Consider the following 19,674-nt stretch of genomic DNA (forward strand, 5'->3'; position numbering starts at 1 on the left):
AAAAAAAAAAGAGAGATGTGGTCTTTTTTTAGAAAGTTTTCTCATTCTCCTTATGACCATGAATGCATTAATGATAATATATAAAGAACAAAGAGTGATGATGAAATGGTTCACTGAAGTTAGTGCAAGCAGCGTAGCCAATATATATAGATGTGGTCCCAGTTTCTGTATCCTAAACATCCCCATCTCCAAAAGATACATCTGTATCCAAGGAGTTGAAAACATTGAGACAATGTCCGCGCAAACTTCTATCACAGATCTGTAGAAACAGGTTTATAAAGCAAAATACTTTGCGTCAGAATCTTGTGTCTGTATTATGTATGCTTTGGGGTTGGATTTGATTTTGAGGGTTTTCTTAATATTGTGGGGTAGTTTTATTTGTCTGTTTTTGCTATAGATTATTTCCTGAGTAGCCCCAATAGCCTGATGCTCACTTGCTGCTGGAGCATATTTGATGTGGTTCTGCAGAAGATATCTCAGATGGCTTTGTCTCAGCTGAATCCAGTCCATGCATTCAGAGACACTGGTTGACAATGGGAAGCAAAGCATGGAAGATGAAGAAATTCACTACAGAAGTGTGCTTCTGGTAAAAAGTAAAATGTCATAGATGCACTCAGAATTATTTGTCCGCAGTCTTAGAAGCCTGTGGTAGAGCAAAGAGTTAAGTGATGGCCTTCTGAATCCTCTCATTGTGTTACAACTTGGAGGCAAGTTTTATTCCACATTCCCTTAATAGAGAGAAAGCTTGAACGAGATTAGGAGGATTGCTAAATAAGTAAAAAGTTCTAGGTATATAAGCAATAAAATTGTGCTTCTGTCAATGTGAGAGTTCAGCAGTCAGTATGTGTGGCACCACTGATATGTTTAATTGGCGCATTGGTATGATACTAAGAAATGCATAATGGTATAAAGCACAGAGGGTTTGATTACAGTTTTGGCAAACCAGAGCTGAAAGAAGAAGCAGCACAGGTGGCTGAAAATAGTAGTAAAATATTCCATTTCATGTCTGCTGAAGTCATTAGACAGTGGTTAAAGAGGTGTCATTAATGCATCAGACTCACTTGGAGAGTTATGTTTCTGTAATGTGCACTAAAACAAGGATTTCTGTTCTTCTGTTTTGTTTTTACATGGAGCAGTTGCCAAGTGCAGACGTGTCTCTCCGGAGTCATGAAATGGATTTATCAACAATGACAAAGATCCAGATTCTCTCAGTGCCTTCTCTTTTACTTGTCCCAACTCTGCACAGTCAGCAACATGGCTGCTGTTTTCTGTCTGTCAGTCTTATCAGTCTTGGAGAATTATCACAAAGGCAGTGTGTTGATTTGATGCTAGCAGTAAGCCGAGATGAGAATTGTTATATAGTAAAACAGGAGATCAACTTAGCACAGCACATTGTAATACACAACCAGCCAACTGTGGCATTTTGCAGTAGGTGATCCTGAAGGAGTTTCTGCAAAACTTCTGAGTGCTCCGTGTTCTACAACACTTCTAGCAGGACTGTTTTTATGGCGCAGTGCACATGATTAGATGCTGTCTCATTATGGATGCTGAATGCTTCTCACATTAATGTAAGAGACAAGAAGCAAAATCTCTCAGCGCTTTTTGGCTGCACGCCTTTATTGCATTGCGTGACAGAGTTGCACAGCAGTGATCAGCCTTGTAATCACACCTCCTCTAGAATACCAACAAAACCCTTTACAAGCATCACTGGAACAGTACAGGGTCATTTATTGATTTTTAGTCTCCATGAAGCACTGCAGTCTTATTGATACATCTTCCATTTACAAACCTCTATCTTGCTCTTAAAACCCCTTTTTATTAGTACAGTTTAGCTGTTTGCTTGTTTTATAGCTGCATTTCTTCATTTTTCAATAGCAGGGAGGTAAACAACTGCAAATAGGTAAGTTTGTACATCCAAAAATTTCCACATGAATTCAGTCTCTCCAATTAAATCTATTTTCTGGCTGTGTGGATACTCTGGAGCTTGCTGGAGCAGTTTGTCATGAGCTGAAGCAGCCCTTTGTTTTTATAGAAAATCTAAGATAAACAAAACAGTTTGAATTGTTTTTAAAAATTCTTTTATATCTCAAATTTAATCCAAAAATCACATAACTGGGTAACAAACATTAATGCATAAACAAATTTGATCCTACTTACAGCAAATGGGAATTTTGGTAATGGATTCAGAGAGAACAGGAATTAACTAACTTTTCCTCCATTAAGTGTATAGAGTAAGGTAGTTCCTGGAAAATTCATTGTTTGTAATTACAAACATACAGAGCTGTAAATTAAGGCTTTAGTAGGACTAAAACACCACTGTTCTCTGTTTTTGTTTGTCCTATAAAACACTGTCTCCCCAGATGCTTTTCCTACTAAACTGTAGTGCAGTTATTTTTGTCCATGATCAGTGCTTTGGATTCTTGGCAGCACACAGCTTCATTTATATACAATATCTGGCAGTTTTCAGAACCAGAGGCTGTGTGATGAGACCTTGGCAACTAGAAATAAACCGAGCCAAGACTGCTCTGTGCACCTCCAAGGACAGAAAAGCAGTGGTTTCCTTCCGTTTGGATGAATGCATTGCATGTTTCGGACCCCTTGCCCATTGATGCTTTCTCAGAAATTTTAAATAAGCAGTGTATTGAGAGAGGAATATTAGAATTTCAAAATGGTGATGCCTGAGAAGTCTTCTCTTTCAGTTACTATCATTTATTATTAGAAGTGACAAACTTCTAATGTAAAGAGGGTCTTGGAAAGCATCATCACCAGATTGTACTGGTCTGCACTGTCAATCACTAACTGGAACACTGCTGCCTGAGGAGTGTCAAATTCTAACATTCTGTGCACTCTTGTCTAGCAACTTTCTTTTTTTTTTTCCATTCTGGGTAAGGGATTTACATGGTAAACGTAGAGCTTAAAATGGTACCTCTAGTTTATATATTGATTCACTCATGGATTTACCAAGCACCTTCATCTCAACTCCCTCTCTTCAGCATCTGCTTTCCAGATTCCGAAGTGAAAGTTTTATGCAGCAGCCCACCTGGAAATAAATAGCTTGTTGCCCAAAGAAGCTGTGGTTGCCCTATCCCTGGAGATGTTCAAGGCCAGGTTGGCTGAGGCTCTGGGCAGCCCAAGCCGGTGGGTGGCAGCCCTGTCCTTGGCAGGGGTTGGAATTGGATCATCTTTAAGATTTCTTTCCAACCCAAGCCATCTTGTGATCCAGTGATTAATGATGAAGCAGTGAATAGCATCCAGTCGCTCAGAGACAAAATTACAGTTCCCACAGTATTTTTCTTCTTCCTTCTTTTTGTGACATTCTCTATGTCACTACTTCATCTCTGTCAGAAGCTTTTTAAAATACCTGGTATTATGTCCAGGTATTTCTCTACTTCCATTATTCTACTTCTGTCTTAGTATCTTCTGCTCACTTATGGTATGAAAATAGCCTTCTGTGACAGTCTATCCCACCTGCTCTACTTGTAATCCAACGTGTATCACCTAGTCCTCACTTTCTGGTACTCATCTGCTAAATTCACAGCTGTGACTCAGTTTCTGCTTTCTATGATGAAACCCCAACATGAGCAAACTATTTTAGTCTTATTTACAGATATTGGCTGAATTCAGCCAGTAAGGAATTGCAACAGTGAATTCCATTTCTTGTTGTTTTTGTTTTTCTTAAGTGGGTTGCTTTTTTTTTAGGTTGGCCTTTTGTTTCTGTTTTAGTGGCCCAGGACAGTTAAGGCCAAAAGATAGTTTAAAAAAAAGTAATAAAACATTGGTATTTTTCTATCTGTACAGTGTTTACAAATCTGATGATAGGGTGCTGTTACAAAAGAAGGTAGAAAACAAAGCAGGGAATGGGAGTTAGTGGCAATGGATTGGCTAGGATTTTTTTACTTTGGGTTATTTTGAGTGTTGGTTTCTTTTGGGTTGTTTTTTTTTTCCTCTGGGGGGAGTGGGAGGAATGGCTGTTTTTGTTTGTTCTTGGTAAAGCTAACGGGCATATGAGATGACCTCAAACTCCAAAAGACTACTTTTAGAGCTGTAAGGTGCTTGATCTTTCTGTCTAACCTTTGTTCACAGGCAGTGTTAAGAAGATAGTGACTGTGATCTTGTCCTTTCTTTCCTGTTTGCTTTAAATCTTGATCAGAAATGTCAAGTGTACAAAAAAACAGTCTATGTATATTTCCTGCTAATATGTTCAAGGACAAGACTGAAACTCAATGCTTTCACAGAAGTGGATTTCCACTGAAATATGAATCAGAGCCCAGCCAACATAAGGAAGCATTCTGTCTTTACCAGAGCCAGGCTTTCACCATGAAGGCAGTAACACCCATTTTGCTACCAACTTTGTGTACAGTACAAAGACTCAGTGCTAGAAATCAGCCTTAAAGGGCAGGCATGTTTAATGATGTCTTACGCTAATAAATTCTGCTTCTGGTTTTGTATGTAGTAGAAGTCTTCTTATTAAATGTATGTCTCTTTCAAGAATGATTGAAATTCCCTGTCCACAAACTAGAGCAATAGCAGTCATTATGAATTCTGTTCATTTCAGAAAGGTACTTCTTGCTTAAACAAATACCTCTGAGCATTATATTTAATCATTATATAAAACTGGATGATTGTCTTTGTTCAGTTGTATAAAATTTAGCTGTTTCCATTTCTGAACAGAATAGGGGCAACCACAGACTCAAAGAACAGGATGTGATCTGGATGAATTTTAAATAATTATATTATAAGAGAACAAGATTTTTTACTAAATTGACTTCTTATTCCAAAGTAGTGGGGCCTTGAATGTCATTTATCATTATATAAGCTGTCCTATATATATATGATCATTAAAATAGCCCCTAAACTACACTAAGATTTCTATTATTTAGAGTCTACAGTAGTAGATAAACATAATTTTTGGTGATGCAGATGGAAATGCATCATGTAGGCCTACAGGATGTTATGTGTATCAGAGAGAAAAGCATAGATGGTGTGGGAACTTCTGTCCTAACTTAAGTCTCTTTATGTTCTCATAAGAAAATACCTCAGAATGATTCCTAATCCTGCTACCAATTCTTCTGGAGAGCACTGAAATGTAGCACAGCATGTATCCAAAGGAGCTGAAAAAGAAGCCTGCTAATTTTAGGCAAAGGTGGCCCAGAAGGTCAAATCTAAGCAGTGATATGTAGAAGAGCACCCACTCACCACCACCACTCCTCTGATATGAAAATCTGTTTTAGATTAAGTTCTGTTGTCTATTTTATACACAAAGTGGAGTTCATAGTTTGAATATGTGCAGTATTAGCATTTGTTTTCATGGATTGCAAATGTTTTTAATAAATATTCCAGGCTTGATATTACTGGAGAGTGTTCTTACGTATACTTTATGTTGGTGAGTTGCCTAGCAAGTTCAATGAAATGAAAATATTTGCTCTGGCATACAAGCAAGTTCTGAAAGAGCTTAGGCAATATTTCTGCAGCAGAAAATGTCGGTTTATACCTGCCCAAGTTCTGCTCTAGCTTGTGAATTTGATTTATTTATTTTAACCTCCCCCCCCCAAAAAAAGTATTATTTGTTTATTCCTTGCTTTTCCTTCCAGGCTGAATTAGAATCCCTTTTTCAGATGTATAGTGTTTTGTACTATAGAGAAAGGACAGTAAGGTGAGGGGGCCTGATGGAGTCAGAACCCTGCATTTTCTTCTCTGTAGCCTAACGTGTGTTTTTCCCCTGCAGGGTCCAAGAAGGATACCTACCTTTCAGCAATGATAAAAAGTAAAGGATGATAGGTACTTACAGAGCAAATAGTGAAAAAATATTGTTTGTAACAGTTAAGAAGATCATTGTGTTCTTCATCGTGAAATTCTTCGTTGTTTGTGCTGCTAGACTTGAGCCCATCAATATTTTCATACATCTGACATACAAAACACAACAGCTAAAAATACTATATTAAGCTCTGATTTGCTGAAGAGAGAGAGTGGGTACTGTTCATGACAAGCAGACTGGGGTGTGTTCACAGGCAGTGTAGATAGAGTAATTGTAGATTTCCTTTTATTTCCACACCTGTGTCTTTATTACCTTTGTATGTTGCTGCAGCCTCTGGTTTTCTCAGGGAACTGGAAGCTTTCAGAATGTGGCAAGTCTTAGCTCCTACTATAGGTGCATGACTCAGAGGTTCTGCTCCAAGTATTGAGATGTCTGAAGATTGTTTTGCATGTTTTAACTTTTTCGTGGTCAGATAAGGTGATCTGACAGAACTGCATGCCTGGAAGGTCCACATCTAAACTGTTTCCTTCCTGCATACTCCTCCAGTCATTTTCACTTGGTGTTTGTTTTTTGCAAGACCTTTATGTTTGTTATATTTGTTGTTATAGTCATGGTTGAACTACAAGAGGACATTTCTAAGTTGCTCTGTGGTTGCAAGAAAATACTGTTTAGGAAGCTTCTTGTTGACATTCTTAATGTGTCCCTTAAATATACCTATCTTACAACTCTCAGTAACAGGACAGTGACAATGGAATAGTGAGCTGACCGGGTTGCTGTCCTTGATTAGAAATTATCAACCTCTGCCTTGTTCTCTTGCTCCCTTTTGACCAGGAACTTATTTCATTAGAAAAAATGTATAAGGACAAAAGTTAGAACTGATGGTCAATATTTTAGACAAACTAGTAATGTTTCATCTTTGTTCATGTGCTCCTTGGGTCCTCTGGTTCCATTTCTCATAATTTTATCAGTTTGTGTTGTGTATCTTGACTCAGAGAGCAACGTGGATTCAATCAGCAGGAATTAAAAGCTGCTTAAGAGCTGACAGCATCCTTCTCAGTGTTGAATGGACTTGGCTGATGAAAGGTCATTTGTTTTTTTATGTGCAGATATTCACGTTTCCTACCAGAAAGTTGATGTATTGCATTACATCACAGGAAAAGTTGTGAAATTTAACTGATCCATTTGGCAAAACGTTTTGAATACCTGTGATGAAATATGCTTTCACAGAAACGAATATGTATTTTTTCGAATAGTTTGCAGGGCTGGAGCTGGTACTGAACGCTCATGAGTGAGAGTTGGAAGCTGTAGTAACAGGTAGAAATAAGCACCAACTCCATTTCAGTTGTTACTGATTATACTGATCATGATCTAAAAACAGCTTTCTCCATAGGAATCTATTCACCTAATTATTTTTGAGTAGGTAATACTTCATTTCTGTTTGCATTATTTGCCACTTCATTAATTAAGTCCTCACCTATCTGTCTCGAATATGAACAAACTGATAAATTTTACTGATTAAAGTACATAAGTTAAGGCTTAAGGTCAGTGCAAGCAACGTATTGCATCCTTAGAAACAGTGCATTTAAGAGTGTTTTAAGCAGCTTTAAGGACTCCATTGCGTAGAGATGAACTTTGAAGGCACAATGTGCATACATGTTTTTAAATCTCTTCAGCAGCTGACATACTGCTTTACGGTTTAATCGTTTTGCTGTTATCCTTGCAGACTTCTCTGTTTCCATAAGGCAGCAACTGTCAAATATTAGCCAGGATTCAGTTATTTACTTTGGCTCTTTGCATAAGGACTTACTTAAAGCTAAGACATGCTTTTTATCTTTTCTGACAGATACATTTGCTGTCAGGAAAGAATGTATTATAATGTGTTCTTTTTCCTAAAAACTATTTGCTCCCTCCTTTGTCTGTGAGTACTGCCCTCATGATGTAGGTTGGCTCTTTAAAGAAGTAGAGTTGGAAAAGGTGAGTTGGGGATTTTTTGTTGATGTTTTTTTCCTAAAGCAGAGGAAGTAACAAGATTCCTCACCTATGTGATCTCTCTGAGCACTTTAATGAGAGCAGTTAAGCTGTTCTTGTAGAAGAAGGATACTGTTTTCTTTCAGATACACTTGTGCAAATGTAGAACTTTAGAGAGTTTTGCAGCTTAAGTAGTTACAGGCTTATCTAGGGAATCACTGGCAATACCTAGAACAGAAAGTCAGACTGACTGACTTATCCCTTCGGACATCAAAGTATTTGAGATCGTTACGAAGACTAGATTTATTTTTTCCATTTTAATATGTGTCCATTTACTTAAACTATGCTATGATTTCTAAGATTGAAAAGGCGCTCAGAATTTTTACACATTTAAAGAGAAGGAGAAAGTTTATTAGATAAAAAATGTATGGGAAAAAACCTGCATGCTGTATTGATGAACGCCAACCTTCTGTCACTCTTTAAAATCTGGATTTGGAGCAGGTGACTTTTCTCCTTGATACAGAAAGTTTGGTTGCTAGCCTTTTGCACCCTTTGCTTTGTGCCATGACTCCATTATAGTTGAGGGTGAGTACTTTGAACCAGGCAGTCCATGGGGACAGCCAGCAACCGCATCGCCTCAAGGAGCGCTCAGAGACTTGCTTGGCAAGGCAGTGCTCTGTAAATGATTGCCTCGGCAGGATTCAACTAGAGTTATTTTAAATGCTATCTTCTGCAACTTAGTTTAGATCCAGGAGGACGTTTTCCTCTTGATACAGTTTTATTACTATATCAGTTTAATTTTTTATTCAGTAATGGGTTTTTGGCTCATATTTCTTAAGCTTGTTAGGCTTGAACAGTGTAAAATCAATATTTCTGCTAATTAAGGTGTTTTGGGGGAGCAGATAATCAAACAGTAGAGTGAATCATTAAAAACTTGTGTGCCAATATTGACGGGCATTATAGGCACAAAGAGTCCAAATCTCTATGCCAGGGAGTTTCCTTCTTATACATATATTTTTCTTTTTTCATCAAAAGAAAAATACATTCTCTAAAAATTGAAGTTCTCTAATAGTAGAGAGGTGGTCCTTTATGAATATAAAAGGAAATGCAGAGTTTTAGTATCTGTAGTATTTTCTTTTCTACCATTTAACATAACAATAAGTGGTGGGGTCTTACTTTGCTTTGAAATAGATGGAACATTCCTACCACTTATAAAAACACAAGTCATTTTATTTTATTGTCAATTTTTGCCAATATATTCTTACACACAGTGTAAAAAGTGAACAGTATCTTTTTACCAGAGGAAGTTTCTTCTCAGAAAGAACAGTAAGGCAGTAGCACAGGCTGTCCCTGGAGGTGCTTAAGGACCGTGTGGATGTGGCACTGAGGGACATGGTTAGTGGGCACAGTAGGGATGGGTTGGCAGTTGTACTAGATGATCTTAGAGAACTTTTCCATCTTTATTGGGCCAAAGCAAACCTTTCATCTGCTCAGACTCTTACTCTCTACACTTTACTTTTAAGGAGACCACTGCTTTAAGGGATACTGGGCAGTTCCTCATGTCCTTTGTACTGACAGGAGTCTGGGCATCATTGTAGAACCAGAGCTTAGGCAGGCAGAGGGACAGAAGGAACTGTGGCAAGTATCATTTGAGTGAGAGGAAACAATAAATGTGTTACCAGCATATTTCTTGAGAAAGCTTCTCCCTAAATTGGTATGGATATTGTTATTGTCTAGTCGGAAGTCCAAAGGAAAAGCATTTTTTTATGCAAGTGTAGCATTTACCATTCTTGTTGGCAAGAGTAACTGCCACATTTTGCATGTGTTTTCTAACACTTCCATATTGACTCAGGCAGACCGTAGTAGTTAGGGTGAGTTCTAGTCCATCTCTAAGAATAGTTAAATACCTATTTAAAGTTTTCCTCTGTTACTGATAGAAATTGAATGTATGTCCCTTAACATCAACTGAGAAACATAGCAAGTTCAGCAACTCTCAGCAAGTTGAAGAGTTTGTATCTAAACTTAGGGAGATACCTGGGTGTTTACTGTGCTGTCAGAGAAGCTACAGAGGGACTTTGCAGGACATGAGTGACTTCCCTTTAAAGGACATTGTTTGTGGCTCTTTACCTGCATCAAGCAGAAGTTGGTTGTAGCTGGTAATGAAAACAGGAGCCAGTAATGGAGGGGTGAGCTACCCAGTCACCATGCCAGCGTGTGAATGTATGAATTTAGGAAATCTGCTCTTCCCTATTGCTGTGTCTCACGGCATTTATCATGATTATCTCATGAGTCCTTCTAAGATCTCATGAAGAGACTTGTGAAGGTAATTTTAAGTACCCTATCTCTTTCTCAGTTGGAGAATAGCAGACCCCAGATCCTCTGTATCTTCAACTCCAAAACTCTAGGGGTCAGCCTCGAGTACTCCCTGGGGCTTTCTGCCAAAGGCTCCAGGTGGGACCATTCCTCCCAGCTACAGTGTGGATCATGGTTTTTGTTGCATCTTGCCCTGTCCAGACTGGTCCACAGGCCTCTGCATGAACTATGTCCTGTTTTATTTGTTTAACGGTTCTTTGTTGCACAGGGCCCCATATGAAATGGTTCTTCTTCTGGGTCACTGGATAGAGAGGTCTTACAATCAGTCTGTAATCTGGAATATGCATTCTCCTGAAATTGTGATTCCTTTTTGCTAGCTGGTGGAGACATGACAGTTATTTTACTAATCACATCCATGAGGGTCTGACAACATCCATCTTGCCATTTCATTCATAAGAACCTATTCTCCTCTCCCTTGAACTTACCATGCTTCATAGCAAAATTGGCTTTCAGAAAGCTTCAAATTATTTTCTTCCCTTCAACAAAAACTTCCTCTGCTGTGTTGCCCCACGTGATTATCACAGGTGTTCAGGAGCTTCCCCCCATGCCAGTGCAGTCTGAGTAAGTCCGTGACAAATGGTAGGGCTGTGTTTCCACCTCTGGGCAGTTGGTCCCAGGTGTATTGGACACCCCTCCAAGTAAAAGCAAACTATGGTCTGCACTCTGCTGCCAGAGGGATGAAGAAAAACACCTGGCTGTTGTCAGTTGTGGCATACCACTTGGCTATCTTTGACTCCAGTTCATATTGGAGTTCTAGCACACCAGATTTAGCTGCACTTAGCTTATTACTCCACATATTTACTCTCTGAACCTACCCTGTAAGTGAAACATCTATAATGGCTCTCCCAAACTGATTCTCTGGCACCTTATCAAGGAGAGCTGTACTTATGCTGCAGCATCTCCTCTGGAAAGGCTATTGTGTTGGGACTGTCCTGTAGGTGGTTGCTAATGTCTCTAGGAACTTGTGAGAACTTTGGATCTTTGCTCTGCTGTGCAAGTGAGTTGGCAGCTACAGAAGTTACTGCTAGAATAAAAGCAAACAGTGTAACCATAAAGGCTTTCATACTTGGGAAAATGGATTAAATATCACTTGAAAGACTTTGTCTGTAACTGACTATGCAGTTAAAGAATGAGTTTATACAGGGAAGAATACAAATGCTCAAAAATCAAGAACAGATTCTCGTGGTTTAAAAGAAATTCATGGTTGGAAGGGACTTTAGAGTTAAGCTAATTCTTGTCTTTACTGTTATTTATAATTTTTTTCTGACTGATTTATTTTAATATAACTTGATTGGATTGCAACAGAGTGAGAAATATTAGTCTGTAAATGCTGATTTATAGAGAAGATCCTGTGCACCAGCTTGTAAGATATAGATATATATCCATCTATATTTCTATAGAGAAAGGATTTTGTTGTTGTTGTTGCGTTTTTGTTTGTTTGTTTAAAACTTAACTCTTGCTGAGCTGAAAGCTGTTTATTTGTAAGCAGCAGATTTTATTGTATGTGGCATAGATTTGCTGTAGGCAGTGTTGGAGCATCTGGAAGGTCTGTCAAACTGCTTTCAGAAATGGCAAGAAGTTGTCAATTGACTCTGGAATTATACAGCAGATTGGCAATATAGTATCTTGAATGTAATATGTTCTCTGATCTTTTAATGATACTCTACACAGAGCCCCAGTATTTAGGACCAGGAAGTATCATGACACAATTAACTCTTTAATTTACCCAACAGATATTACAAGCCTACTTTAAATCTGCCCCAGTGACTGGTATAGAGTATCAGAGTAGGCAGAAGGGTCTGTAGGAGTTGGCCATCTGCTTTTCCTTCTGGACAGATGCTGTCAGCAGGGAGCCTCTAGCCTTAGGGAACTATAAGACTGAACCCCCCTCCTAGTGCAGATGTTGCGTGGTTGTAGGTGGCTATGGTTCAGATAGTTTTTAGTTCTGGAAATGGTGAAGGTGCAGGGGAAAACTGCATAGATTATGCTAGCTAGCATGAATTCTGCCACAAATCTTCCCTACATCTGTGCAAGTAAGGGCAGATAAGAGTCAGAAGAAAAATAATTTTGGTCTGGAAAAGCAATGAAAAGCCATGGCACCTCTCTGGTGCGGTGTTAAACAATGGGCTGTTGTCATAACCAGAATAGGAGTGGTTTTGCACATGTACCAACTCTGATTGTATTGAGGTATTGGCTACATAAGAAGAATTGATGTTTACAGCTAGAGTATGCATTTCTTTGAGGATCTGTTGATGACGAGTAGTGGGGACAAGCAACTGGAAGAAACTTAGAACTGACCCATTAGAGCACTGGCTTGTATTCCCTTCTCTCCTCTGGCATTTTGCCTCTCTGAAATGCTTTGGAGGTTGTGACATGTGTCATCTCCCTCAACAGATGAGATCCTTTCTTTCTGTGATGGTAAGAGAAAAGAACTGTTACCCTGTCCTCCTGGTGCTCCAGTCTAACCTGACCACCTCTGTTCCAGGAAGGAGGGTTTCATTTCTAATATTTAAACGTTTACAGTAATGAGGCTTCATAAAGGGGTGGAAGGAACATATTTTCATACTAATGTGTCTTTAAAAGACACTTAAATTTAAAAGGAAACTTCCACATACAAAAATAACATTGATAAAATGAGCATGATGAGTTTGTACATAATAAATTTTCAAAAACATTTGAGCTATTATTTTAATTTGGGAACAACATTTCCATTACTATTTTTTTTATAATCCATGTATTAGAATCATAGGACCATCTGAGTTGGAAAGAACCCTTAATGGTCATGTAGTCCAGCTTCACTGCAGTGACTCTGTGTATAGTCTTGCAACCAGTTCCTTGTCCATCAAACAGTCCACCCATCAAATTCATATATTTCTAATCTGGAAAGAAGGATGTTATGGGGGACCATGTGAAAGGTCTTACTGAAGTCCAGGTAGATGACATCAGTGTTTTCTTCACTTGCCCACAGCCTCAGTTACACCATCATAAAAAGTGACAAGGTTGGTCAGGTGGGACCTGCCGTTGGTGAAGCCATGCTGGTTGTCCCATATCTCCTCCCTCTCTTCCTTGTGCCTAGCATACCTACCAAGAGGATCTGTTCCATGATCTTCCTCAGCACAGAGATGTGACTGACAGTCACTGGGTCATGCTTTCTACTCATCTTAAAAGTGGGTATGATGTTGCCTTTTTTCCAGTTTCTGGGGACTTTACCTGGCTGCCATGACTTTTCAGATGTCATCGAGGGTGGCCTGGTGACTATGTCTGCCAATTTCCTCAGATCTCTGGAATGCATCTCATCAGGACCCATACACTTATGATGTTCAGGTTCCTCAGGCAGTGGCATACCTGATCTTTGCTTACACCTTCTGAACCATCTGCTCGATGGCTGTGTGAAAAGCAGTTGCCAGTGAAGACTGAGGCAAAAAAGTTGTTGAGTACCTCAGTTTTTTCCTTGTCCATTGTTACCAGCCTGCCTGTATTCTTACTAGGGGGACATGCCCTCTCAGTCTCTCCTTTTCTGGTTTACTTACTTGTAGAAGCCTTTCTTGTTCCTCTTTGCACCTCTTGCCATGTCCAGTTCCACTTGGGCCTTGGCCTTCCTGACCCTGTCCCTGCACAGCCGAGCAGCATCCCTATGCTTCTCTCAGCTTACCTGTCCCTGCTTCCATACCTGTGCATTTTCTTCTCACTCTCCAGTTTGACCAGCAGGTCCTGGTTCAGCCATGCTGGTTTCTTGCCTTCCTTTCTTGACTTCATATACCTGGGGATGGAGAGCTCATGTGGAAAGCTTCCTTAAAGATCTGCCAGCTCTGTGCTGCTCCCTTGTCCTTGAGGACAGATTCTCAGGGGGTTTTGTTAGCTAATTCCATAAACAGCTGGAATTTGGCTTTCCTAAAATTAAGCTTCCTCGTTTTACTCTTTGCCTGTCTCATATCCTTCAGGAATGTGAACTCCACCATTGCATGGAACAGCCAAGCAGGAAATGCAGATCTGAAGTTGAAATTCTCCATCAGGAAAACTAGGCTGCTTTAATTTGCTCTGATGTAAGTGACATGGAGGAAGTCTGAATGTATGCAATTTGTCACTTATAGAGAGCTACTGAAATTTACTTAAAGGCCATACGCAGTGCAAATTTGGTTACACTGTCTTGACGTCTCCTTGTTATATGAATACAAGACAAATGCCGCAGTGAAACTAGACATTTTCTTAAACATGAATACCATGAGGACCATCTATATGTAAGCTTCATGGAATACCTTAGATGGGAAGCAGCCTGCAGAGGGAGAAAATGGAAGTATTCATAAAATACTCAAAAAAATTTATTTTTAATGGGTAATATCTATTCTGCAGTGGTTTTTTTTTGTTGTTGTTGTTGCATTTTTGGTTGTGGTTTTTATTGTTTGGTTGTTTTTTTTTGTATGGTATCATCTGCACTGATGTGTAAGATCTTGTATGTGATTACTTTTTAGAAAATACTTTTCAAATAATTGCATCTTTTCTGCTCTCCCCTTGGTGACTATGGCTCATGGGACATGAGCAATCAGATATCATCTTTTCAAATCTGGGATTGTAACTAGCATATAGAGCTAATTGAATTTGGGAAGCAGCGCAGAGGAAATTTCTTTCAGGGCTAATATGATCATGCAGTAGTGTGGTTTTGTTTGGTTGGTTTTGCATGAGTAGCATTGAGCAGGAACAAGATACTGCGTTGGTTAAGCAGTAAGTGGTTAAACACAATCCTTAGGCTTGCATTCTTTTTAAGTGGGATTTTTTGAAATGTCTTATGAAGTGCCACAATGCCATCTACTGGCTTGCTTTCCTGTGCGTTTTTCCCAAAGTGGAGTTTCTTTCATACAGTCAGGCTTATATATGAGGCTTATACCACATTTTTAAATACTAAAATAGGCTGGCACAGAATGGGCAAGATACTTTTTGGTGACATATATATATTAAAGAACAAAACATATCACACACATTAAATAATCACTGCTGCTCTCTTCCAGTTGATCTTGTTCCTCTTTTGTTAGAATTAACTTTGAAAAGGTGAATACTTAAAAGCACTGAAAAGACATCTCCTTGCTGTCCAGAACCCTCATAGTAGCTTTTGTGCAAGTAGCTTCATGGCTTTCTATCTGTAGTCAGTCACTTTCCTTTTTTGTTTCGTTGTTTTCATACAAATAAATGAAAACTAAGAAATATATAACCCGTCAATATGCAAAAAAATAGGCAGTGTCATATTAGAAATTATTTCCACTGACAAAATCCTAGACTTCTTTGCTGAAGTGTGTTTAAATGATCATTTTGAGGTTAACAGCAGCCTTTCAAGGGCCAAGGTTTCATAGATTTCCAAACAGCTTTTGTAGAGAGGTGTGCATTAGCAAAATATTGTTCTCAGTATCAGGCTGCCCTTAAACGAGCAGTGAGCAGTTGCAAGGCATTTTCATGGGCTCTTGTTCCTAAGCAGTCTGCCCGATGCTATCTGTGAGAGTAGCCCTGTCTTCCATTGGCTGGCAAAAAGAAATGAATGGGCAAGTATAAAAATAATCTGAAAAAAACAGGAGTTGCAAATGTGAGTAAACACTTGCAGTTTTACTGCTTGCTTTTTTCCTGAAGATATCTTGGAAGTTTTCCTAATTGATTATTTTGTTTGTTCTCATGCAATAGACCTTCCAGTTTTAATTTGTTTTTCCCCCTCCATACTCAGGTTTCCTTAACAGAAATGTTTCATACTCCGAGAGTAGCTGGGATGAGGAGAAATGCGTAATGCATTCCTAGCATATTGGCTTTTAAATGTGTTTGTTAGCCATTGTACTATGTATCTTCAGAGTCATTACTCAACACGATACAATTAGACAAAAATTCCTGGCTATTTCCCACTTGACCTACAGTGAAGGTAAATACAGGCGCATCTGTCCTTCCTGGCCTTTACCCCCTCTGTCTGGCATTTGGGAGGCCGCGTGTCTCTGACCAGTCTCAGCTCTTATCAGGGAGGAGCTGTATCCCACGGGTGCTCAATGTTTGTGCTGCTGGAGGATCTCCAGAGCACTATCAGCAGCTGGGGGATGGGAGCAGCGAGGCTGAAAACCATTGGGCTTGGCACTTGCATTGGTTTTTGGCTATATTTGGAATAGTTGCTGGCCTCTCACTCCTGATGCTTAGCGCTGCTGAGAAATGCCAGGGCAGGCCTCTGCTTAGCACAGCATTAGGTGAGGGAGAGCTGGCAAAAGCAGAAGAGCAAAAAGGATTACTTTATGCTGCATCTTCCACTAAACCTTTTTTTTTTCTTCTCCCATTAACTGTCCTGTGCTATTGCAAAGAAGGAAGGACTAATTAAGCCAGTTGCTGAAAGTGTTTTGCCACCCACACTACTGAAAAGAACTCTTTGTGCGGAATTAGCTTTTACCAGCTGTGCTAAACCCAGTAATTTATCTGTGCCAAAAGAAAGAAAAAAGTGCTGCTATAGTTTATTCCAATTAAACTAGTAAAATGTAAGCGATACCCTTTATCCACACTAACAGAGATATCTCTTGCTCAAGAGCTGAGAGGTTTGCAAATAATTATTTTCTCCTTCGTTAATTCTTCTTAATGTTTGTGCAAAGGGCTGGGCTGAGGAGCACTGGGAAATTAACTCATTTGTGCACAGGGCATATTAAACAAGCACATCTCATGTGAGCTTGCCTCGGTTCAGACTGCTTTATGGCATCTTTTTACTTGAGTGTCATTTGGACACAGCTGAACCACAGAATTCATCTCAGGTTGTTTGTACTACAATCCTTACACAGTGACAACATAGTCACAAACCTTGGCTGAAATTCAGCTAATTCATCCTCAGTTCTAAAACGTTGATATACTCCATCTGCTCCCTATGCAAGGTTCTGAAGAGTGTAAACTGTGCAGGCAATGTTTTTTCCAGCTGAATTTCCAAAAGCTGAAGTCTTTGATTCCCAAGAGCTAGAGAGGCTACCTCCTGTCCCCTGGGAATATGAGAACAAGGATGCTCTGTGCTTTATACAGCTCCCATTGTAATTCTCCACCCCCAGAACAAAGATCTTTGAAGTGCAGGGCACATTCAGGTGTGGGACTTGGAGACAGTGAAACACAAATGACAGCCAAGTGAGAAAAAAGAAATCTTGGATATCATCCATCAGAGAAAGTCAGATAAACAAGGAAATTATCTTTGTGATTCTGTCAGGAACAGTTGACTGTAGTTTAGTAATACATTAGTACTTTGCCAAAAAAGGGAGTCTTGTTAATGCAGAAAAAGAAAAGCTCTTACTCCTTTCCTAATTCGTTACAGATCAGCTAAATGCTGGATCAGCTTCAGCGATAGGGACTCGAGATGCAAATGTTTAAGTAGATCAGGTGCTTCTTTCTGGGTGAGGAAACAGATTGAATCAAAATTCTCCAACAGAAAATTTATTTTGGACATAGGAATTTTCTAAAGATAAATTCACTTATTTCTGCTCTTTCATCATTTGAATGTGCACACAGATAGGCTCAGCTTGTAAGCACATCTAAGATTCAGCCTGTAATCATATGAAGTTTGAGATGTGTGTGAGAAAGAGACATACTGGCACCATAAAGTTACTCCTGATGTAAAAATGAGCTTAACCCTTCACTTTATGAAACCTTTAGTTTTGTTGAAGGACAGAAAAGATGTTTCTCTGTACTTTATGTCTTGAAATCATGTATCTAGTGTAGGACTGAGGTTTTTTCAAAGTATTGACAGACTTGTTGCTTTGAGAGCGTACTGAGGCATCTGGCAGCTCTACAGAATGCAGTGTACCTGCTGCCATCCTGTAAGCAGCACTAGCAGCCTCAGTGAGGATAATCTGGAGTCTTGGGGCAGACAAAGAGTAAATAAGCAGCAGCAGCAAACAATTACACTCTGGCTATTATACCATCAATAAATAAAAATTTCGTAGCTCACAGTCTTTCACCTCCCAAAATACAGTACCAATAGCAAATTAAAAAAATAAAAAATGTTTTAAAAAATTCTTGTGTCACGAATGCCATTAACAAAATACAGTTTTTTTGTTTTTTTTTTATGTTGTGCAAAATGTGTATTTTGAGGAGGTGGCTGCTGCATTATCGTGCACAAGAGCAAGGCAGGCACTCCCACTCACTTTGGATAATTCTGCTAATGCAGTTGCTACAGACCACAGGATCTTCCTTGCACGGTTTGGACATTTCTTACCAAATGTGTCAGCATTACTAGAGTACCTGGTGCATGACAGCACTCAGGACAGTATTAGCCAGCTGTGTCCAGCTCTCTGTGTTTTCAAGCACCAATGCATTGTGTTGCTTTTCTTGCCATGCTCAGCATCCCAGCCAAGTGATTTTCCTGCTCTGCATGCTACATCCAGGTTACACCAAGTTTCTCCTCTCCCTTCCCCCCTAGAAGCAGGCTGCTGCCCCTGCCGTTGGCCAGCCTGTCCTGCATGCTTTCAAGATGACTTTGTCACGTTGCCATTTTCTGCAGTACAGAAGGCTTGCAGGAAATCAGAGAAGTGAAACAGTGTGACTTGACTGAAGAAGCACGTGATCCTGCCCACTTGGCTGTCCAATGGTTCTTTCTTCTACTTAGGACCTTCGCTTGTTATCTCACACTCTGTTACATGCATTGCATTAGAGCACAGGCTGTCTGTCTTGTCCACATTGTAAAGATAGCAGCATGGTTGTGTAATTTAAAAAAATAATAAATATTCCCTTTATTAAGACATAATCAGCGTTTAAAAAGAAGAATCCTTTGCTGTTGTACTTCATCATAAATAAATACACAGAAGCATACATGCCTGCAATATTTTACGTGTTAATCACTGTTGGATTAGATATGATTCTCTGCTGAGGAGTATCTCTTCAGGGGAACCCCCAGAAGAGATTAATAAGAGCACTAAATAAATATTATCTGATCCTACTTCTCATCGGCTGAATAAAATTATACCGAGACACACTGCATACATTTCTAACAAAACTGCATTTTATCATTATGAAGGGAAATAACTTTCAGAGGAATTCTTGACTGTTAGCTGTTTTAGTTCACGCCGCCTTCTTTACTGGAAGTCAGACAAACAGCAGCTGTAAGTTACTTGTTCCTGGCTTTTCAGAAGCTCAGTGTAGCAGTAGCAGTAGAAATTGCTTTGACACGAAGGAACAAAGCAAACCGCATTTGCAAAACATGGGTAAAAGCAGAGTATGCAATAACTACAACTTCTTTGCTCCATGCTTCCCTTCACTTCCTTTCCCATTCCTGCGTAACAGATGGAAGCACTGAAAACGAAGAGCACTGTCTCCAAAATGTTACATTTTTGTATACCGTTTCCAGCTCAAGAACAGAAGTAATTTATATAGCTAAGGAGCCAAATGCAGTTTTTCAACACTCTTTCCTAAGCAAAAATAAATAAGGCCACTGCTGCAGCATTTAATGCCAACCCAAAGATTTGGCAGAGCTCTGAACAGTTACTGATGAGTTCTGGGTTTGCTGTTTGGGTTTAATTACTCTGCACCGCATTGGTGTATTTATTATTGCATTACAGAGTTGTTTCAAAAATGTCTGTATTTATATAAAACAAATGTTA

The 19,674-nt window shown here is 39.3% G+C and overlaps 1 protein-coding gene across 3 annotated transcripts in view; it reads left to right on the plus strand.

Moving 5' to 3' along the window:
- LYRM4 (LYR motif containing 4) overlaps positions 1 to 19,674 on the plus strand; it is a 79,735-nt gene that overhangs the window by 54,470 nt on the left and 5,591 nt on the right. The window contains exon 3 of one of the 3 annotated variants that reach the window (XM_019613760.2): positions 14,038 to 14,139. The exons of the other annotated variants lie outside the window; for them this stretch is intronic. Coding sequence (XP_019469305.1) covers positions 14,038 to 14,118 — 81 coding nt within the window. The 3' untranslated portion in view covers positions 14,119 to 14,139. The remainder of the gene's footprint in view (positions 1 to 14,037; positions 14,140 to 19,674) is intronic. 3 annotated transcript variants of the gene reach the window in all.

Source organism: Meleagris gallopavo, chromosome 3 (genome assembly GCF_000146605.3).
Source record: "Meleagris gallopavo isolate NT-WF06-2002-E0010 breed Aviagen turkey brand Nicholas breeding stock chromosome 3, Turkey_5.1, whole genome shotgun sequence".
NCBI classification, from domain to species: Eukaryota; Metazoa; Chordata; class Aves; order Galliformes; family Phasianidae; genus Meleagris; species Meleagris gallopavo.